The 22,188-nt window shown below is 56.1% G+C and overlaps 1 protein-coding gene across 2 annotated transcripts in view; it reads right to left on the bottom strand.

Moving 5' to 3' along the window:
• Nucleotides 1–466: 466 nt before the first annotated feature.
• HELZ2 (helicase with zinc finger 2) overlaps nucleotides 467–22,188 on the bottom strand; it is a 42,126-nt gene continuing 20,404 nt past the window's right edge. For both annotated transcript variants that reach the window (XM_029070147.2, XM_029070145.2), the window contains exons 7-20: nucleotides 20,620–21,403; nucleotides 20,317–20,392; nucleotides 12,837–16,407; nucleotides 11,465–11,547; nucleotides 10,671–10,805; nucleotides 10,161–10,331; nucleotides 9,177–9,321; nucleotides 8,889–9,005; nucleotides 7,989–8,181; nucleotides 7,113–7,247; nucleotides 6,434–6,652; nucleotides 5,344–5,500; nucleotides 4,420–4,587; nucleotides 467–3,520 (exon numbers count right to left, since the gene is read on the bottom strand). In XM_029070147.2, the coding sequence (XP_028925980.1) occupies nucleotides 3,396–3,520; nucleotides 4,420–4,587; nucleotides 5,344–5,500; nucleotides 6,434–6,652; nucleotides 7,113–7,247; nucleotides 7,989–8,181; nucleotides 8,889–9,005; nucleotides 9,177–9,321; nucleotides 10,161–10,331; nucleotides 10,671–10,805; nucleotides 11,465–11,547; nucleotides 12,837–16,407; nucleotides 20,317–20,392; nucleotides 20,620–21,403 (6,079 nt within the window). In that variant the 3' untranslated portion in view covers nucleotides 467–3,395. The remainder of the gene's footprint in view (nucleotides 3,521–4,419; nucleotides 4,588–5,343; nucleotides 5,501–6,433; nucleotides 6,653–7,112; nucleotides 7,248–7,988; nucleotides 8,182–8,888; nucleotides 9,006–9,176; nucleotides 9,322–10,160; nucleotides 10,332–10,670; nucleotides 10,806–11,464; nucleotides 11,548–12,836; nucleotides 16,408–20,316; nucleotides 20,393–20,619; nucleotides 21,404–22,188) is intronic.

Below are 22,188 nucleotides of genomic sequence, written 5' to 3'. Positions count from 1 at the left end.
CCTAGTCTTCAGGGAAGGCAGCCGTGAGTGTAGACGGCTCTGCTCTGCCGGCCTGCTAGCGGCTGCGTCCTCGAGCACCTCTGCCCTTCCTCCCCCGCTAGCTGGGATCCCCGAACTTGGGGCAGAATGCCAAGACTGTAATAATAATGATGGTATTTGTTAAGCACTTACTATGTGCCAAGCATTGTTCTAAGCGCTGCGCACCGTACCCCTCCAGCCCAGAGCCTGACCTCTATCTCCCCTCAGCTGTGTTCTGCAGGCAGTCAACTCTCGAGGAATATCCTTGACCGACTGACTGAACGGGGAAATAGCTGGGATGGTTCTCTCTTTGGTGCCTGCCTCTTCACCTGAAAACTGTTTTTCAGTCAGGAAGGCCTGCCCAGCTCTTTAATGTCCCCCGTTGCCCCCAGAGGTCACAAAACACCCCAAACCACATTGAAGGGGGCACGAAAAAAGCACCCGGGTGTTGTCTTTGTAATAAAATTAATTTAATGTCCAATCAGAGCAGTCCATACAGTCACGTTTCGGGTATCAAAAGGGAGGTGGAAGCCTGCGCGTCCTTGATTTAAAAACAGGAGAATCAGCCAGAATACACCTTTTTCCAAAAGGGTCCTAAAGCCAGTAGAAATCACAAACTGGGAGGTGGGGAGAAGTATACAAAGACTCTAAAATACGTATATCAAACCTGTTCCCATCCAGGGGCCTCGGTTTGCATCTCAGAGACTGTTCGGAATCCATTATTGCACGGGCACGGCAAGGGGGAGTCCCGGAGGAGAGACATCAGGACCAGCCCAGCTGCCCCCCGCTACCCAGGGCTGTGTGCCACCTTGCCCAGACTTCCCCTCTGGCAGGCTATGGCTCCCTCCTCTCCACAGTGCAGAGCCCCTCGAGGGAAAACCCGGATTCCCCGGGGGGAGAAAATTAGCTGGTAGGCCAGGACAAGGGGGACCGTGGGGGGAAGTAGTTAGGGAGGGGAGAGAAGTCACAAAAAGGCAATGCCAAGGGAAGGCTGAGGTCTTTATCTCCGACTCGGGAGTGAACTCTGGAGATTGGGGTGTGAAGGGGCTCACTGTGCTGGCCGGGGCAGAGACGCACTCCCTCCTGAGCAGGAAAGGTGCCAGATGGGTTGCTAACTGGGAAATAATGGCAGCCACAATGCTGAGGGCTTTTTCCAGCCAAAACCACAAGAGCCCCAGATTGTGAGGGGGGAGGAAAAGAGAGAGGATGAGAGTTAGAGAGAGAGAGTTAGAGAGAGAGTGAGAGAGCCTGAAAGGGAGAGCTGTCTCTGTCTTAAGTAGGAGGGAGGATTTCGGGCCCTCCTGACCCAGGTAAACCAAATGACAAAAACTGCAACTAGATGCCAACGAATCTCCTCATAAATAGACGGTGCCCAGTAACTTTGACCATCCCCGCCTCGCTCATTTACTGAGGGTCCAGGGTTCAGGGTGCCAGGCACTATGAAGAATGCATAGGTAGGTAATAAGTGCCAGAATTGTTTTAGAAAAGCAGCAGGTATAACAATAACTTTGCACAAACAGATGCCCCACAAAATGCTTGAAATGGTACCCGGAGGGCGCATACGCACGCCCAACGAAACCCCGACTCCAGGGTCACGTACTAATGACTCTTACTTTCACCCCGAGCGAAGGGAAAGTTGGGTGCTTTCTCACAGGTAACAGAATCCCACAGGTGCCTACAAACAGTACACGCATAGAGGACTGGGCATGAGAGCGCTGAAGGTGAGTGAGAGAGAGAGAGAGAGAGAGAGAGAGAGAGAGAGAGAGAGAACTTTTGCAACGGGATAGCTGCCAACTCCCTGGGCGCAGCAGGCTTGGAACCACTGACTCGTGGTCTGGTCGGAACTCTAAACCCGCTCCCCTCCCCCCTGAGGAAACCGTGGGGCTTGGCAACTTCTGCTCCTCTCACCTCTCGGCCCCAACCCTCCCCGATAAGGTGCCCGAGGGCCTCGGAGTTCGGTTGCGGATGAGGGAAGGAGCGGCTCTTACAGTCGTGGCGAGGAAAGCGGAAAAAGTTTGGTCCCAAAGGCTCCGTGACATCTGTCGCCACTCCAACTCGGATTGGTCCCGCTAGGCCGCCCATTCCACCTGTGAGGAATTCCAGCCCCGAGCCCCCGCGCAGGTGCCTGGAGGCCAGTGGCTTCCCCTCAGGGTCGGGGAGGGAGAGGGTTTATTGCACGATTCCTTCACATTACCACAGGAGCGCTCCTGAAGTTACTAGTGCAAACACAGCGAGTTTTCTTTGAATTTGGTTTAAAATTGCTGCCCCAGAAGCCTCACCTCCTTCTCAGGAGGTATCTGCGAAGAAGGGTTTAAGCCGGCCAGGACTTGTGAGGTTTTGATCCTGGTGGAACACTGTCGGCAGTGGAATTCTGGACAATATTCCCCCTCCTCCAGAGGAGCACTTCACCCTCGGTCAGGTGGGGCCTCACCAGCCCTGAATCCATCTCATGCCCCCCTTCCTCCGGCCGGAATTTGGCTGTTAGAATAACGAGAAAACACATCTGACGTATGACACGAGAGGAACATCAGGGCCAAAGATCAAAAACCAAAAGAGGTCCAGAGATAATAAGTTAAAAAAGCATTTATAAAAGTTATCTCTTTCTTGGATCTTTCAAGTAAAGCGCACGAGACATGGCTTGGACAGGCAGTCTGCGATGGAAATCCACTTTTCCCAGAACTCCTTTCTGTTGCCCAGGTTGGGAGGAGTTCATTGTGCCTCCAGCCCCCTTGCTCATAAATGGATATTTACATTTTCAATTAAGAGCACTTAAACAAAAAAGGAGCCAAGAGGATCACAATCTCTTCCTGCTTCTCCCTTCAGGTTAAAACCAAATGGTCCTTCCGCTTTAATAAATAAAATGGCCTTCCAGGGTCCGGGGTCCTTCTCTCAGGGCCAGGGGAGAGACTTTACATAGGCGTTCGAAGGGATTGCTGGTTCTCGGAAGGCTGGTCCCTGACAGGAAGGGCCGAAGCCCTGTGGGCCAATGTGGTCGGGTGGCTCTGCTGAGCTGGGGCGTGTCCTTTTGGTCCTTGAGGCAAAGCCACCGTCCCAGAAGGCACCTGGGGAGCAACTGAGGATGGCTCCCACGGTGGGGGCAGTTTTCATAAAATAAAACTTTTTTTGGTTGGTTTTTTTTGTTTGTTTTCATAAGAAAAGTGTAAAATGTTGGAGCTTCCGGTGTCCAAGGTGAAAACTTCGACAGACGTACTGAGAGGAATCAGGAGATGCTGTTGGGGAGGGAAAAGGGGGCGAGTAGCAGTCTTATCTGCCCCCGGGGGCGTGTGATGATCCAGTGGCTCGAGGAGAGGAGGGGTCGCCTGGCTACAGGGCCGGTCCTGGTCTTCCCGCCTGCTGTCCTGGCTGTGAGCCCAGCCTTAGGAGAGGAAGGCCGGTCTCTTTCTAACGCACACGTTAGAAGCGGGGACACAGCAACCCTCCAGGTGATAGAAATCCAGGAGCCGCTTCCAAAGCAGGCAGCACTTCAAGAGGCAGTGGTTTCCTGGGGAAGAACAGGAAGCCAAAGGAGAATGTGAGAAGGACCATCGGCCATAATAAAAATAATAATAGCGGTCTTTGTTAAGCACTTACTATGTGATGGGAAGTGGGGTGGATACAAGAAAATTGGGTTGAACACCGTTTCTGTCCCACATGAGGCTCAGAAATCTGAATCCCCATTTTAAAGATGAGGGAACTGAGGCACAGAGAAGTGAAGTGACTTGCCCAAGGTCACACAGCAGATAAGCAGTAGAGCTGGGATTAGAACCCAGAGCCTTCCTCCCAGGCCTGTGCCCTATCCACTACGCCGTGCTGCTTCTCTTTTCCGTGAACCTACAGAAACACAGAGTCTGAACTGGAGCCCCCAGCTATAGGGTAGAACTCATCTCAACGGTCAGCAAGGACCGAGGCCAGAGTTTGAGCCACAATCCCATGCTGAAGAGCAGTGTGGCCTATGGATAGAGCAAGGGCCTGGGAGTCAGAATGACCTGGGTTCTAATCCCAGCTCTGCCGTTTATCTGCTGTGTGACCTTGAGCAAGTCACTTAACTTCTCTGCGCCTCACTTCCCTCATCTGTAAAATGGGGATTAAAAGTGTGAGCTCCCTGTGGGACAACCTGATTACCCTGTATCTACCCCAGCGCTTAAAACAGTGCTTGGCACATAGTAAGTGCTTAACAAATACCATAATTATTATTATTATTTGGGACAAGGGAAGGTCTCCAATCCGATTAGCTTATATCCACCCTAGCGCTTAGTATGGTGTCTGGCACATAATAAGCATTTAAATACCAAAATACCATTAAAAAACAAATCCCTGCTTGGAAGGCCTAGGAGGCCTGGGTGGAAAGAAAAGGCTGGTCTCTGGTCCCCTTTTCCACCTCCCCACACTCCCCTCACTCACCAATGATGCACAATCCCTCCTGGGCTCGGGTGATGCCTACATTGACCTGGTTGGGGTCAGTGACAAATCCCAGGTGCTTCTTCAGCCAGCTCTTGGTGGGTTTCCTGTCGATGTCCGAGCGGGGGCAGGAGCGCACAATGCTGAGGATCACATACTTCCACTCGCTCCCTGGAAGACGGACAGTGAGGACGCCGGCTGGGTGACCACCCAACCCTCTCGTCTCCCTCAGAATCCCTATCTGCCCCAGCTGGCCAGATGGAGAAGCAGTGTGGTCTATGGGAAAGAGGCCGGGGCCTGGGAGTCGGGAGACCTGGGTTCTAATCCCCACTCCATCGCCTGCCTGCTGTGTGAACTTGAGCAAGTCATCTACCTTTTCTGGGTCTCCGTTCCCTTAGCTGTACAAAGGGGATAAAATACCTGTTCTCCCTCCCCATTAGACTATCAGCCCCATGTGGGAAAGGAACTGCGTTCAATCTAATTATCTAGTATATAACCCAGCACTAAGCATCCGGTTTGGCACACAGTAAGCACTTGAATACCATAATAGTTATTACTATTATAACACAGGCGATGCCCGATTAGGGCGTGGAGCTAAAAACAGTGCGTGAGCCTGTTCTATTCCCAAGGAAGCAACAATCCTAGCCTCCGCCCCCCCGTCGCCCCGACCAACACTCTCATCTCCTCAGCCTGCCATTCCTAACATTTAGAATGCCCTCCCCACTCCAGGCAACAACCTTGCTCCTTCACCTCTTTCCAAGTTCTCCAATCCCACCTTTTCCAGAAAGCCTTCCCTGCTTAGGTGAAGGTGAGGATTGCTCCCTACCTATCAAGCAGTGGCATCATTTCCAAAGACCCTTAATACACCCAGAAGAGCAACAATCTCTTCACTCACTATTGGATTCAGCTGGGGGGAGGGAGCCTTACCTTGGCTCTTCATAATGGAAGAGACTGTGACTCCAACCATCCCCTCCTTCAGGAGACGCTTGTTGATTTCGGCCACCTGGGCATTGTAGGGGCTTAGGATGGCAATATCCTTGGGCTTAATGGTGCCAACCAGAGTTAGCTGCTTCGCTATCCGCACCTTGAGGGGAATAGAGAGGCACTGGTAAATTCAAGGCCTCTGCTCTCTTCCCCAGAGCTCTAAACCAAAAGTTAGCTTTGGTTGGATGGAACGACTCCTCCAGACAGAGCACAGAGGTAGAGTCAGTGGAGTGGTTATCTATAAAACAGTGATTAATACTTGTTTTCTCTCCCACTTAAACTGTGTCTGACCTGATTGCCTTATATCTTACCCCATCACTTAGTATGGTATGGTACTAAGTTGTCACATAGTAAGCACCTAAAAAGTAACACAATTGTTAGGACGGGCAGGAGGCAGGCACACGTGAAAAGAGTGCGGGCCTGGGAGTCAGAAGACCTGACTATTCCCAACTCTGCCATGTGTCTGCTATGTGACTTGGGGCAAGGCATTACCTTCTCTGTGCGTCAGTTCCCTCATCTGCAAAATGGGGATTTGACACCTGTGCTTCCCCTAATTAGAATGTAAACCCCATGTGGGACTTGATTAACCTGTATCTACCCCAGTGCTTATTGCCAATGCTTGGCACACAGTAAGTCCTTAACAGATACCACAGTTATTATTAATAGTAGTGGTGGTGAAACAGAAATACAGGGAGTGAGGAGCAGAGGCAGGACTAAGCAGCCTTACACTTTTCCCAAGCAATTCTCACTCTGAGCAGCACAGGGATCTCCTAATGGGTAAAGCACGGGCCTGGATTCTAATCCCCGCCTCTGCCACTTATCTGCTGTGTGACCTTAGTTAAGTCTCTTCACTTCTCTGGGCCACAGTGCCCACATCTGTAAAATGGAGATTAAGACTATGAACCTTATGTGGGACAGGGACTGTATCCAACCCGAATATCTTGTATTTACCCCAGCGCTTAGAATGTGTCTGGCATATAGTAGCGCTTAACAAATACCTCAATTATTATTATTATTTCCCCACAGCACTTACCACCTGCTCCACCTCCTCCAGGTTGGCTCTAGAATTCTCATTCCCCTCGTCCGTGGAGACGAGGAGGCTCTGCTCCTTACCCTCGATGTAACCAAAGACGATGGGACAGCAGGCTTTGTCTTTGTGGAAAAAGACACTTGAGGGCCGTTTCAGATCAGGGCAGGTCTGAAGCCTGTTGTTATAAAACTCCTTCGAAGGAAACTTGCAGATATCCTTGTGCTGCGGAGCAAGGGAGAGATGTTAGGAGTGAGCCGGCGAAGTGGGAAAAATCAGGGGTAATGTCGCATTCTGTGGGATTCTTCTTCTCCTGAGGCTCTTGTTCAGAAAAGATGATACACTCACTTCAGTAGTAAGGTTTGGGGAAACTTTTCGCAAGCCCTGAGGCCTTCCTCAAGTGTCTGACTTCCCTCTATTCCATCCCTTGCTCTTACGCTATCCCTCTCCCAACCCCCCTTTAATAGACTCCCCATATACAGCCTGTGGGCTCCCCAGAATGTCCCATTCTTCCCCTCCAGGCAGGCCTCTCCCCAGAAGCCTAGGGAGGCATGGAGCACCACAAATCATCAATCCCTATACTGCCAAATCTGCAAAAACCAGACCCAATCAGTGGCCCCGCCTCCAGGGACCCTCTCTTTTCCTGTCCCAACAGGGTCGAAGGGGCGGGGGGCGGCACCCTTACCATCCGGTACTGTGTGTCCAGCATCAAGGCCTGGCTCTGATAGCGCTCAAACAGGGACTTTTCCATTCCCAGGCTCCGGCAGGCATCGTTGTTGACCACGGGCCGCAGCTGTTTGTGATCCCCCAGCAACACCACCTGAAACACACTGGGATTCAGGCCAACCAGTCCTCTGCCTAGCCCGACCCTCCCACCCCATCCCCAAGAACCCATCGGGGGCGTGGGCCGGCTGGCCACCTAGGATGCTTTAGAGAAGGCCACAAGGATTCCTCCATCGACAGCTGCAAATTCACTCCAACTGAACCGTGGGCCCCTGGGCACAATTCTCCATCCGGGTTTCCAGCCAGTGTCTGAACCTGGGTCATTTTGACTGTACTGACTGTTTTTTTCAGGTTGCAAGGTCCCTTACTGTCTCTCTCCCCCCCCCTTCCCCTTCCAGTGCTACTAAGTATGCCGCTTTCCATTCACTTCCATTAGAGAAGCAGCATAGCCCAGTGGAAAGACCATGGGCCTGGAAGTCAGGGGTCCTGGGGTTTGAATCCTGGCTCTTCCACATGTGTGACTTTGGGTAAATCGCTTAACTTCTCTGTACCTCAGTTTCCTCAACTGTAAACTGGAGAATTAATCTTCCTCCCTCCTACTCAGAGCGTGACCCCCAAGCGGGATGGAGACTGGGTCCAACCTGATTAACTTGTATCTATCCCAGTGCTTAGAACAATGCTTACTATGTGTCAAGTAAGCATTACTTATACATAGTTAAGCATTTAACAAATGCAATAATAATAATAATTCATCCCAACCCTACCAGAGATGGGACTGGGGTTACTGGGGTTAGACTTTAAGAGCAGGATCACCCTCCGCCCGCACCTCCCCACTGACCTTCTTAGCCCGGGAATGGTTGACCAGAGGGATGAGCGTCTCGGGTTCCGTGGACATGCTGCACTCATCGATGAGGATCTGCTTGGTGTTCAGCTTGGTCAGGATGTTGGAGGCCGCACAGGAGCAGGTGCAGAGGATGACATCATGTCTGGACAGCTCGTACATTTTGGCCTTTGAGAGAACTGTCTTAAATCTGCAGGACCAAACAAAGGAGGCGGTCAAAACCCAAACTCCCATCTCCCAGATGGCGTCCCTCAGAAGAGAAAGGAATAATTTCCTCTCCTTTGAGCCGGGGAGAGGCCTGACTCCCTGGTCTTCCCCCATCTGTCGGTCGCCCCGGGAGAGCGTGCGGGTCCCCACATTCACGCCCCACTCCGCGGACCGGGGCGCCTGGGTGTTATGAGAAGCAGCGTGGCCTAGTGGATAGAGCACAGGTCTGGGAGTCAGAAGGAGCTGAGTCCTAATCCCAGCTCCACCACTTGTCTCCAGGGTGACCTTGGGCAAGTCACTGAACTTCTCTGTACCTCAGTGAGCTCATCTGTAAATAGGGGATTAAGACTATGAGTTCTGAGTGGATCATGAACTATGTCCAACCTGATTAGCTTGTGTCTACCCCAGCGCTTAGTACAGTGCCTGGCACACAGTAAGTGCTTAACAAATACCATTAAAAAATAAATAATAATAATAGAGCAGATTCCGAGGAGCAGAGAGAGGAGGAGCCAGGAGAGCCGGAGAGGTCGCTCCACCTCTCCACTGAGCCTTGTCCGAGCTTCTGGGTCCCCGGACTCTGACCCGCCAATGAGGAGGCTCCCTTCGAGTCCCTGCCGACCACCCCCAACCCCGCGGGCCTCGGCGAAGCCACCCGGGCCACGCTGACCCACAGTTTTCGGCATCACTCACATTTCAATTTCACCACTCAGAAACAGATCTCCTTTCTTCACTCTCTTGTCAAACTCGATGAGCTCATTAAAAAACGGGTTGGACGGCATTCGGATGCGATGGTGAAGAATCATGTCCCTGCGAGGGGGGAGAGTCCAGCCTCATTACAGCTGCCACGTAGCCCAAGGCCCCGCTCCTGCTCCGTGCCGAGCAGCCAGAAGGTCCCTCTGGGGGCTTGAGGTGGGACCAGGAGGAGGGCAGAAGGGTCTCACCCCAGCCCCGCTCGCCATCACCAACCAGTTCCCTTACCTGAGCTCTGGCTTTGGCTTCCCTTCCCGAATGTGTCTCCGGGAGAGGTTCCGGCAGCTTCCGGGAGGAGGGAACTCCATGGCTTCCACCTGCTCGCTGTACACCCGTAGAGGCCGCAGGTAAGCCCTCATCCTCAACAGAATTTCTAGGGAGAAAGCAGTCGGGTCTCAGAGGAAGTTCACTGACTTGACCAAGGTCAACCTGGAGACAAGTGGCAGAGCCGGGATTAGAACTCAGGTCCTTCTGACTCCCGGACCCGTGCTCTATCCCCTAGGCCACGCTGCTTCTCGTAACACCCAAGCGCCCGGGGCCCCACAGGGTGGGACCTGAATGTGGGGACCCACACGCTCTCCCGGGGCGACTGACGGATGCGGGGGAAGACCAGGGAGTCAGACCTCTCCCCGGCCCAAAGGAAAGGAAATTATTCCTTTCTCTTACGAGGAGCACCGTCTTTTATCTGTCGCCTCCCACCCTTCTGAGACGCAGTGTGGCCTGGTGGAAAGAGCATGTGCCTGGGAGTCAGAGGAGCTGGGCTCTAATCCCAACCCTGCCACGTGTCCGCGAGGTGACCTAGGGCAAGTCACTTCACTTCTCCGTGGTTCGGTTACTTCATCTTTTTTTTTAAAAAAAAAGAGGATTAAATCCTATTCCCTTCTACTTCGACTCTAAGCCCCATGTGGGACAGGGACTGAGACCGACCTGGTTAACCTGTATCTACCCCAGCACTGACAGCAGTGCTTGGCACATAGTAAGCACTTAACGAGTACCATTATTCTTATTATTATCATCATTATTAGTAACAGTAGTAATGATGACGATGACATTAACAAAGAATACTCAGGATCTGTTCCTTCTAGATAGAGATTTTACTTCCCTGGCCCTCAGCTGAGAGAGGAGGGAAGAGAGGGAAACTGAGGCACCACAAGGGGAAAATGTCCCCTCACCCCTAAACCCTAACCCCTGAACAGAAGCCAAAGGATTTACCAGAGACTACATCAACAGACTTGTTGGAAGGCCCACAGTACAGGATGCATTTCTCCTTTGTCTCCTTCTTCTTCTTCTCGCCTTCCAGGGGCTTCCAATCTCGCTGCTTCTCCTGGTTCAGTTGGTGAAACCAGTACACAATGTGGACTCCAACCACAGTCTTCCCAGTGCCTACAGAACCAGGAAAGGGAAGTGAGCCACCACTCGGGAAAGCTCAATCTGGGGACACGGGCCCTAAAGCTGCAGGCCAGAGAGGCAGCCCGGCCCTGCCCTCCCGAGTGCCCCCTGGCTCTCCTCTCCCTCCCCTGGCATCCCAAGGTGGGGGGCAGAGGACCGAGGAGAATGCAGCCAGTGCCCTTCCACAGCGTTCATTCCACACAGAGTCCCTCGTTGGGGTTCCTGCACCGAGCAGGGTCCTTGGAAAGACAATTCCCGGAAGTGGGCGTGGGGGAATCGCGGCCACCGTTCAAACAGCCGCTCGTCGCCGGCAGAGAGGCTCTCGGCTTTTACCTGGAGGGCCCTGGATGAGGGTGAAGGGTTTCTGCAGGGCCTCCAGCACGGCGCTGTTCTGGCTCTTGTTGAGCCTGTGCTGTCCCCGGGGGACATCAAAGATCCTCAGTTTCAGGAGGCTTGACTTAGTCACCGCTAACGTCCGAGAAAGAGAGCAAAGAGAGGAGTCCCGTGAGAGGACACACCTATTCAGTTAAGCCTGCTGTTTCCTCCGATTCCACTGGGAGCTCCTCAAGGGTAGGGAACCCAACTTTTATTGGGCTCCCCAAGTGCCTAGTACAGTGCTCCGCTCCCAGGAGGCTCCCTAGATGATGAGAGATGATAATGGGAGATGATGGGATGATGGGAGAGGCTGTTGATGGGAGAGGCCGGGAGGGCGAGACGGGGATGGGAAAAAGGACCCCCTGAGGTGGTGAATGAACCCCCACCCCCAGGGGTGCTCAGGAGGGTGCTTAGGGGGGTCAGGATCAGAAGACGACGGATGGGGTTAGCCCTGGGAAAAAAGGCCAGGAATTGTTGGGGAGGAAGAAAAGTCAGATGGCCCGGGGTCCCGTGGACCAACACTGAAACCCCCGCCACCCCATCCTGAACCCCGGGGCTCGAAGGAGAGGCCAGGAGCCTGGCTCCAGCGGGCCACAGTCCCAAGCACCTCCCCCTAAGTCCTTCCCTCAGTCTGAACTCAGACCGATCGGAGAGCTGCCCTCGGAGCCCTCCCTACCGACTGCTTCCAGCGCCTTGACCGAGCCCAGAGAGCCCTCGCGCATAGGGTCACGAACACACAGTCGGTCACCTACCTTCCTTAAGTGGCTGGCCCAGGGCGATACTGTTGACAAGGGGAGGTGACCAAGAGAGTTTCCAAATGGCCTCTTCCCTCCGGCTGGTTGGAAGGAAACAGATTATACTTAGCACAGAGTCCACTCCGGCAAACAGTGAGGAAGACACCTAGTACCAATTCTGGGAACTGTCTGTAGGGAAACAATGTCGTTCCCTCAGGAGAGACTCTGGCCTGTGATGTTATCAGTCTACCCGGAGAATTCTTGGAACACCAGACCAAGGCACATGTCCTGCCGAAGCAAGGTCATGGGATTGGGCTTCAACACAGAAGTTGGCCCTCTGTGGCTTTTGGGGCCCAGACCCCAACTGTCACTGAGGGGTCAGGAGAAGAGGGCAGACGCCCAGGCTCCCGACAGCTCCGGCATTTGCCGGGGGAAGGGGGCGGTCAGCCGCCTCTCTGGGGTTGACCTTCCGGTAGCCATACGCAATAATCTGGGTAGCTGTTCATTCTGTTGCTTTCCGGAGACAAGTCCTTGAGCGAAGAACAGTCTGATCTGCTGCTATCCTGCTGGGAGATTCAGATCCAGTCACCGGGAACCTCAGGGAGTCACAGGTCCAAGAAGCCCAGTCCCCACAAGGGCTCAGATCCCAGTTCAAGAGGACCGAGATAACGATAATAATAATAATAATACTTATTATTATTATTATGAAACTTGTTAAGCGCTTACTCTCAGCCAAGCACCGGTCTGAGCGCTGGGGTAGATGCAAGTGAATCAGGTTGGACATAGTCCCTGGTCCCACGTGGGGCTTAAACTCCACAGTCTTAAACTCCACTTTACAGATGAGGCAACTGAGGCCCAGAGGAGTGAAGTGACTTGCCTAAGGTCACACAGAAGACACGTGGCAGAGCCGGGATTAGAACCCAGCTTCCTTCTGACTCCCAAGCCACGCGGCTTCTCTCGGCCACGCTGAGGTAGACTCACAGATCTCCCATTACCCTGAACAGCAGCGCTTCTGACCGCTTCAGAGGGCTGGACCCGAGAATGACCCTCCTCAGAACCCAGCCTAGAACCGCCCCCGGCCAAGGCTGGGGGTCTCCCATTGCACCGGTCCCAACCCGAACCAGCCTCCAGCATTCTATTTATTCATTTCGATGCCCGTTTGTCGTTTTGAGGTCTGTCTCCCCGCTTCTAGACCGTAAACCCGCTGTGGGCAGGGACTGTCTCTACTGTACTTTCCAAGCGCTCAGTACGGTGCTCTGCGCTTAGCAAGCGCTCAATAAATACGACTGAGTGAATGAGGCCGCATGTGGTTCCCCGTCCCTCGGGCCAAGCGGGTGCGCCGGCTGGGAGCCCGCCCCTCTCCGTGCCCCTCCCCTACCCCAGAACTTACACATCAGGGAGGAGTTTGGGGATGAGCTCAATGGTGAATTTGGCCCCGGCCCGGGTGACCTCCGGAGGCATGTGCTCCATGGACACGTGGTTCAAACAGAACTGCACCTTGTGCCTCTGTTCCCTCTTGTCGGCCTTGGATTCGTCAGCGTCCACCTCCTCGGTCTGGCCGTGGGCCACCCAGGTGTAGGTGTAGGGGTCGATGCGGAGCCCGGAGCCGGCCGTCGGGGAGGCGGCGGCGGCCCCCCCGGACAAACTGAGCTTCTGGAGACTGCCGCTCAGGCACTCTTCTTCCTCCTCCTCCTTCGACGGGGTCCCAAGCTTCAGCCCCTCCAGCCGGATGCAGAGGTAGCAAAAAGTGAAGTTGATATCGATGGCACAGGCCTCTAGGAACTCCTTCTCCATGGAAAAGGCCCCCTGAAGCTGTCCCTGACGATTCCTCTTCTGGTCCCAGGCGATCTGGACGTCCCGCAGGACGATGGGGTCGTTCTCGGCCACGGCGCTGGTGGCCGACTCCATGGCACAGAGAGGTTCCCAGACCCTGGAGTACTCCCGGGCGTCCTTGTACGTGTCCCTGGTGGCCTGGGTGGCGTAGCGGGTAAAGCAGTCCACGGGCTTCTCCGCATGCTCCAGACACACGGCGAACCCCGGGGTCAGGCTCCAGAGCTGGATGGAGGGCACCAGGAAGCCTCGCTGGACGTCGGAGGTCAGCTGCATGGTCAAGGCATCCCCGGCACACAGCTCCAGGGACAGTTCCAGGTAGTGAGAGCACTTGCTCCGGGCCACGAGCCCGACCGTCCGGCGAGGCGGCGCCTGCTTCACCTGGAGCAGCGAGGCCGCCCGCCCGAAGTCCTCGGCCCGGACGGCCGAGAGGACGTCGCTCCAGACGGACGGGCTCACGGGGGTGATCTGGTCGTCCAGCAGCTTCCCGGGGAGCGGGGCGCACGCCTTGCCGGTCTCCACGGAGTAGACCCTCCTCTTCCACATCAGCTTAATGCTCTGGTCCCTGGAGGCGAAGCCCGGCTGCTCGACCAACTGCAGCGCCCGGTAGTAGATCAGGTGAGGGTCGGGCAGGGTGTCCCGGTTCATGGGGAAGACCACCTTGAAGAAGCGGTTTTCCGGCTCCACGTTGACCACGAAGGCCAGCTTCTGGAGCACTTGACCCTTGAGCTGGGTGGCCAGCTGCAGGGAGTGGGCCCGCCTCTCGTAAGCCAGGGCCCTCCCGTTCTTCCTGTTGAAGTCGTGGCACAGGAAGTCGATGTCGTCGGAGGAGTAGCCGAGAGGAGCCCAGCCCAGGGCGGCGAGGAGCTGCCTCTGCAGCACCAGGTCGATGTAGCGGCGGATGGGGGACGAGGCCCAGGTATACCATTCCACCTGCAGGGAGTAGTGGCCCACCTGGGCCAGGACCGTGGAGTTGGAGCGGCTGAAGTAGGAACGGCTCAGCAACTTGCGAAACTCCAAGCTGGCCGGGGCCAGCTTCGGGTGGATGTCGTCGGTGGCGATGAGGTCCACCATCTTGTGGTAGTCCCGGCTCCGGGCGGCGAGCTGCAGGTGCTCCCACAGCGGGGTGAGGAGGCCGAACCCGGAGCCGGCCGCCGGGGCCGGGCTGGCCGCCGGGGCCCGGCAGGCCGCCGGGGCCCGGAGGTGATGGGAGAGGTGGATGGACATGGGCAACAGGTGGCTGTACTTGTTCCTCAGCTGCACCGCCTGCTGCGGGTTGGGCTGGGCCTGGCACCGGAGAGGGGTGATGTTCCTGGTGTTCTCCTTATTGGTCAGGAACTCGGCCACAAAGCTGTTGAACATGATCATGTACTCCTGGATCATCTGGTGGGAGCCCCGGTTCCCCAGGGAGTTCTCTTCGTCCAGCTGCTCGTAGTAGCAGTCGCCCTGGAGGCGGGCCCTCCGGGACACGTGGGAGAAGTGGTAGGCCACGAAAACGCAGTCCTCCAAGGTGTCGAACCGGAGCGGGGCGCCCCCGGGGTGGCTCTTGATGAGCACCTCGGCTTCCTCGTAGGTCAGCTGCCGGTCCGAGCGGATGACGGAAGAGGTGATGTCCTGCTTGGCCACTCTGTCCCCGTTCTTCTCCACGGTGAGCAGCAGGGAGATGGCCTGGCGGTCCCGCTGGGGCAGGAGGCTGCAGAAGTCCTGGCTCAGCTGCGGGGGGAACATGCCCACCGGCTCCTTGCCCGGGGCGTAGTAGGTGGCCCCCCGCTTCTTCGCCTCCTTGTCCAAGGCCCCGTCTTTGGGCACGAAGCTGGCCACGTCGGTGATGTGGACCCCGATCTCGTAATGGCTGCCCAGGTCCCGCACGCTGATGGCGTCGTCCAGGTCCCGAGAGCCCCGGGGGTCCACGGTAAAGGTCACGTACTGGCGGCAGTCCTGCCGGGGCCCCAGGGTGACGGCGGCCTTGCCCGAGTTGAACTTGGCCACCTCCTTAGTCACCGGAGCCGGGTACTTCCGGTTGGGGGCCACGCAGTATTCCATGTCCAGGATCTTCAACCCCTGCTCCAGGGTCAGCGCCAGGGGCAGGATCTCCAGAATGATGCCCAGGGGGTAGTAGAACCTCTCCCGCCAGGAGATGATCTGGACGTGGAACAGCTGGTTCCTCTTGGTCTCCTCGGTGATCCTCTCGTAGCTGACCAGCTGGATCTTCCCCCGGCTGAAGCGGCGGATGGGGACCAGGTTGGGCTTGGTTTTCACCACCGGCACGAAGATCTTGGTGACCGAGGGGTCGATGGGGATCATCACCCGGTGGTCGAACTCATCCATCTTGCAGATGAAGGTGCGCGCCTTCTCCGCCTTCTCCAGGACGCCCACCACGCGGCCGTGGGGGCGGGGCGACACCCCGTCTTCCGAGCCGGGACTCAGCAGCTCCACCAGGACCCGGTCCCCGGTGAACGCCGTGCCGCAGTTGACCCGGCCTTTGATCTGAATGTTGAGGGGAGGGGAGTCGTCCAGGCTGAACGCGGACGCCTTCTCGAAGGCCTCCTTGACCAGCTCGCACCTCTTGTACATCTTGGGGTGCATGCGCAGGTACTTATTCAGCGTCGAGGCGGGGAAGCTGATGTACTCCTGCCGGCTGGACAGCCGGGAGGAGGTCTCCGTCTTCACGTCCAGCAGGCCGTCTTCGGTCACGGTCACCACCACGTTCTTGCTCTCGTCCAGCAGCTCCCGGAGGATGGGGTCGTCCGTGTTGAGCTCGGCGTCCGACGACCACGAGAGAGCGTCGCTGTCTTCCTCGTCTTCCTGCTCCTCCGCCTGCTCTCCGTTGCTCCTGGCCCAGCGCTGCCTTTCGGCTACGTTCTGCTTGATCTGTTCCAGGGTCAGGCCCTCTGGAGACACGCTGCCCTTCTCGATACACTCCTGGATGAAATGCTTCCAGACCTTGCTGCACTGGCCGAAGGAGCAGAGGGCTACGGCGTCCCCCACGGCGATGACCTGGGACTGGGCCCGGGTCATCACCGTGTTGAGCACGCGGGCTTCGCTGAAGAACTCCAGGTTGGGGGCGGAGGTGCTGAGGAGGCTGTCTCTGTTGTGGACGGTGCTCACGATGATCACTCGGAACTCCCGCCCTGTCCGGAGGCAAGCGCAGACGTGAAAAGCCGGCCCCGGGAGACCGATCGATTGATCGGTGGAATTTCCTGAACGCCTCTCGGGTGCGTAGCCCCCGAACAGGGGGCCCCTTGGGGAGAGTTGGAAAGACTTAGCGGAGACGATTCCTGCCCTCAAGGAGCTTTCCATCTGGGGGAGGGGGGGCAGGAGACAGAGGCTAAGGTAAATTCCAGACAGGAGGGCTTAATTGGGAATAAAGCTACGTATCCTAAGTACTACGGGGGGCTGAGGGGGTGCGTGCCCGAGTCCTTACGTGGCTTGGCAGCGGCGAGTAAGTGGGGGGGATGGTATAAGGTGGGAAGGTGAGAAATTGATCAGGGGAGGCCTCCTGGAGGAGATGGAATTTCAGAGGGGGCCAGTGTTTGCAAGGACCCGTGCTACCCAGGGCCTTAAAAGGGACGAATTCCAAGCAGCAAGCGGGATCCATTTTGTCCAGACATCCCCTTGTGATAATAACAACAACAATAATAATAATAAGCAGCGTGGTTTAATGGAAAGAGCGCCGGTTTGGGACTCAGAGGTCGTGGTTTTAATCCCGGCTCTGTCACTTATCAGCTGTGTGACTTGGGGCAAGCCACTTAACTTCTTTGTGCCTCGGTTACCTCATCTGTAAAATGGGGATTAAGACTGTGAGCCCCACGTGGGACAACCTGATTAGCTTGTATTTACCCCAGCGCTTAACAAATACCATTGTTACTATTATTACTATTCATTCATTCATTCAGTAGTATTTATTGAGCGCTTACTATGTGCAGAGCGCTGTACTAAGCGCTTGGAATGTACAAATCAGCAACAGATACAGTCCCTGCCCATTGACGGGCTCACATTCTAATCGGGGGAGACAGACAGAAACAATAACAGTAAATAGAATCAAGGGGATGTACATCTCATTAAAACAATAGCAATAAATAGAATCAAGGTGATGTACATCTCATTAACAGAATAAATAGGGTAATAAAAATATATACAAATGAGCGGACGAGCCCAGTGCTGAGGGGAGGGGAGAGGGGGAGGAGCAGAGGGAAAGTGGTGGAAAAGGGGGTTTAGCTAAGGGGAGATTAAGGGGGTGGGTAGAGAGGCAGCAGAGGGAGCAGAGGGAAAAGGGGAAGCTCAGTCTGGGAAGGCCTCTCGGACGAGCTGAGCTCTCAGTAGGGCTTTGAAGAGGGGAAGAGAGTCAGTTTGGCGGAGGTGAGGAGGGAGGGCGTTCCGGGACAGCGGGAGGATGTGTCCCAGGGGTCGACGGCGGGATGGGCGAGAAAGGTGGACGGCGAGGAGGTGGGCGGCAGAGGAGAGGAGCGTGAGGGGTGGGCGGTAGAAGGAGAGAAGGGAGGAGAGGTAGGAGGGGGTATGGTGATGGAGAGCCTTGTAGCCTAGAGTGAGAAGTTTCTGTTATTATTATAACCTTGTGGTATTTGTTAAGCGCTTACTATGTGCCAGGCACTGGACTAAGCACTGAGTTGGAGACAAGGAAATTGGGTTGGACAGAGTCCCTGTCTCACGTGGGGCTCACAGTCTCAATCCCCATTTTACAGGCGAGGTAACTGAGGCACAGAGGAGTGAGGATCAGACAACAGGCAAGCGGCGGAGCGGGGATCAGTGATCGAACGAGGGGACGCTCAGGGAACACGCCGCCTCCAGAACCACCCTCCGTCGGTTCCGAATGGGATCCGGTGTGGGGTCGGCCACGCTGAAGCCCCCACCCTGGACGGGGCCGCTCCCACCCACCCAAGCCGGGGAACCCCGGGAGCCGGAGCCGGTACCTGGCTTTCTTTCTCCATAGGGCTCGCCGACGGGCTCAAGGCGCAGACAGGGCCATTCCTCCTCCCGAGGCCCTCCTTGGGGACGTGAGAGGGCGGGGGGGGGGGCCCCAGAATAGCTCCCGGATTAGGAATCTCACGGTGACAGTGGATCCCTCAAGGCCCCGGAGCCCGGAGGCCACTCTGGATTCGTCCCAGCTTTCGGAGAGGGCTCTTTTCTGAGAGCTTCCGGTTGCGCCGGGGAATCACAGACCGCTAGTTTGCTGTTGCCATGGATTCACCTTCTGCAGCCACCCCCGCAAGCGGAACGGAGCTGGAGCTAGCCGCCTCCCTCAGTTCAAGCCCCCGGCCAGGCGGAATAAGAGATCTGAGGCTTGGACGGCTAATGGGGCCTCTTGGCCCTCTGCGGCGCACAGTGCTGACCCGACGCAATCACAGTCGACCACAGGTGGCCGCTCTCTGGCCAGGAAGCCACTGGCCTCTCCCCGGCCCGCCCCCGCTCCCACCCTCCGGTCCTATCCCCGAGCAATCCCTGAGGTAAATTGCAAATGGAGTCCGAGTTGCCAGGCTCCTCCTCTGAAACACCTCCCGACTGACCCAGAAAGTACTGATAGGATACTGGCCAAAAAGACCGACATCCAGCCCGTGGTCCCAGCCCGGCCCAAGGTCCGGCCGGTTAAAATCGATCAATCAGTGATTTTCATTAATCGTACCACTAATAATCATAACAATTGTGGTATTTGCTAAGCACTGACTGTGTGCCAGGGACTGTACTAAGCACCGGGGTGGATACAAGGAAACTGGGTTGGACACAGTCCCTGTCCCACGTGGGGCTCCACAGTCTTAATCCCCACTGTACAGATGAGGAAACAGGGCCGGAGAAGTGACTCGCCCGAGGTCTCACAGCAGACACACGGTGGAGCCGGCATTACAACCCAGATCCTTCCGACTCCCAGGCCCGTGCTCTAACCACTAGGCTACATCGCTTCTTTATTGAGCGCTTACTGTGCGCTGAGAACTGTACTGAGCTCTTGGGAGGGTACAACAGAGTGCGTAGTCAGTTCCCTGCCCGTGAGGAGCTTAGAGGCTAGAGGAGGAAATCACTGGCCAGGACAACCCTTATAATTGCTCTGCACCCTGGTCATCATGGGAAGCTCCTAACAGACTTCCACTGTCCCCCCGGTTCTATCGTCATCCCGGGGCCCCGTCAGCTCTGCCCTCCTTACTTTCCCCGGAGCTCACGTTATGCCTAGAGCAGCAATGAACTGCAGCCAGGAGGGAGTGTTGGACACACCCCAAGGCTGCATGGCCTAGTGGATAGAGCACGGGCCTGGGAGCCAGAGGACCTGGGTTCTAATCCAGGCTCTGCCACTTGACTGCTGTGTAACCTGGGGAAGTCACTTCACTTCTCTTGGTCAGTTCCCTCCTCTGTAAAATGGGGATTAAAACTGTGAGCCCTAGGTGGGACGGGGACTGTATCCAACTGATGATCTTGTATCTACCCCGGCGCTTAGAACTGTGCCTGGCACATAGAGAAGAAGCGTGGCTTAGGGGAAAGAGCACGGGCTTCGGAGTCAGAGGTCGTAGGTTCTAATCCCGGCTCCGCCACTTGTCTCCCGTGCGACCTTGGGCAGTGAAATGGGGATTAAGACTGTGAGCCCCACGTGGGACAACCTGATTCCCCTATGTCTACCCCAGCGCTTAGAACAGTGCTCGGCACATAGTAAGCGCTTAACAAATACCAACATTATTATTATTATTAAGTCACTTCACTTCTCTGGGCCTCGGTTCCCTCGTCTGCAAAATGGGGATTAAGACTTTGAGTCCCACATGGGACTCGCCTGATCACCTTGTATCTAAACAGTGCTTGGCACATAGTAAGCACTTAATAAGTACATAATCATCACCATAATAATTATTCTTATTGTATGAGCCTCACTCAGAGGTCAGGGTCGGCAAATCGAGCACTTACTGTGGGCCGAGCACCGCGCTAAGCAATACGGTACAATAGAGCTGGAAGACAGGCTACCCGCCGGCCAGGAGCTTACAGCCGAGGGGACCGTAAAGAGCAGAGAGCGGAAGGCTTCGCCCACCGTCCAAAGAGAGACCCACCTGGCAGGTTCTCGAAGTTCTCCACCGCCACTTCTCCCAAGTGCTTCTTCCTCAGCTCCTGCCGTATCGCATTCACCTGGATTAAGAGCAAGGGGTGTCAGCGTAGCAGGCGGAAGAGAGGGAAGGTTCTGGCCAGAGATCTTCCCCACCCTTCGGAACACACAAGCCCCGAGGTCGGCACGCAGCCAGTCCTCCGGGAAGTCACCCGTGACGGACCTCTGAGCCGGCCCGGGCCCCGTCCAGCCGAGGGGAGACGACCGCTCCTCCCAGGCCACGCTGCCGCCCGGGAGTGAGAAGGGTTACCTGCATCCCGTGGGACACCACGCAGATCCGCTTGAACTCCGGGGTCCCCCACTCGCAGGGCCAGGTCTTGTACACGTCCTGCACCTTCTCGATGACCTGCAGGATCTCGGCGGCATTGAACCACGAGGTCATGGACATGTCCCGCTCCGGCGTGCCGGCCACGTGGCAGAACATGAGCGGGTACTTCTCGGGGTGGGGAGGGATGCGGCCGCTGGCCTGGATGGCGTTGCCCTTCGCCACGTAGAAGTGCCGGGAGACGAAGGAGATGATGCCCTCGGTGGAGCGGTAGTTCTCGTGGAAGATGACCCGGCTCTGGATCGCCACCTCGTGCTTCTCTCGCTGGTAGTACTGGAAGAGTCGGTTCAGCAGGGTGTGATCCGCCGACTGCCCGTTTCCCACGGAGAAGAGTTTGGGGGTCACCTGCATGTGGTCTCCGGCCAACACGATGCGGGTGTCCAGGGTGGCGTAGGCCAGGGGGATCAGCGCCTCACACTCCAGCATCTGCGCCGCCTCGTCGATGAGGATGTGAGAGAAGTAGCCGGTGGGCACGCGGAGGTCCCGAGAGTAGGTCGTGGTGGTGATGATGATGCGGTGCTGGTCGATCTCGGCCAGGGTGGGCCGGCGGAAAGAGCGTGGGTTCTCGGCGAGGCAGCAGTACTGCAGGGTGGTCGGGTCGGTCTGGCTGATGGAGCGGTCGCTGGGTTTGACCCTCAGCGGGACGGCCTCGGGGTGCCCGTCCGTGACGTAAGCGTGGAAGTACTCCCGGATGTAGATGTCGGCCGCGCTGGAGGCCCGGGGGAGAAATGAAGAAGGGTGAGGTGGGGGAAGGGCTGCGGGGAGAGTGGAAGCGAGGGGAGGGGTGAAAGGGGGCTCTCCCACTGCCCCCCTCCCCACCCCTTGTCAAAGAAAAACCTCAGTCTGGTGCTCTGGATGTGGTGTGCTCCAAGGTAAACACAAGCCTGAAGGTGGCTTTGCTGATAAGATAACTGGGTGCTTTGGGCTAGGTTAACTGGAAATCAAAGGCACTGGAAGGCAACCCACCTGAGTGTGATTGGAGAGATTTGGCTTTGGGGAGGGACATTCCCTAAAAGGCATGTGCTGGCATGTCAGGTAATATTCCAAGGACATAAGATTGGGCAACTCTGGTGACTACAGGAGATGACACTGTGAGGACAGAGCGGTCCCGATGGCCAACAAGAGGAAAGGGGAAGTATTAGGCAACTGCCGAAACCAGAAGCCAAAGTGAGACGCCCCGCTCCGAAGAGTAACAGGCCAAGGAAACAGCATGGCGTGGTGGCTAGAGCACGGGCCTGGGAGTCAGAAGGTCATGGGTCCTAATCCCGGCTCCGACACTTGTCTGCTGTGTGTCCTTGGGGCAAGTCCCTTCACTTCTCTGTGCCTCGGTTACCTCACCTGCAAAATGGGGACAGAGTCCGTGAGCCCCTTGTGGGACAGGGACTGGGTCCAATCTGATTAGTTCGCATCCACCCCAGCGCTTAGGGCAGTGCCCGGCACACAGCGAGTGCTTAACAAATACCACAATTCTTCTTATTACTAAGAGTTCAGAGG

The sequence above is a fragment of the Ornithorhynchus anatinus genome, chromosome 8, assembly GCF_004115215.2.
Source record: "Ornithorhynchus anatinus isolate Pmale09 chromosome 8, mOrnAna1.pri.v4, whole genome shotgun sequence".
NCBI classification, from domain to species: Eukaryota; Metazoa; Chordata; class Mammalia; order Monotremata; family Ornithorhynchidae; genus Ornithorhynchus; species Ornithorhynchus anatinus.
Note: the sequence above shows the minus strand (reverse complement) of the source record. Positions and strands in the feature narration are given on the sequence as shown.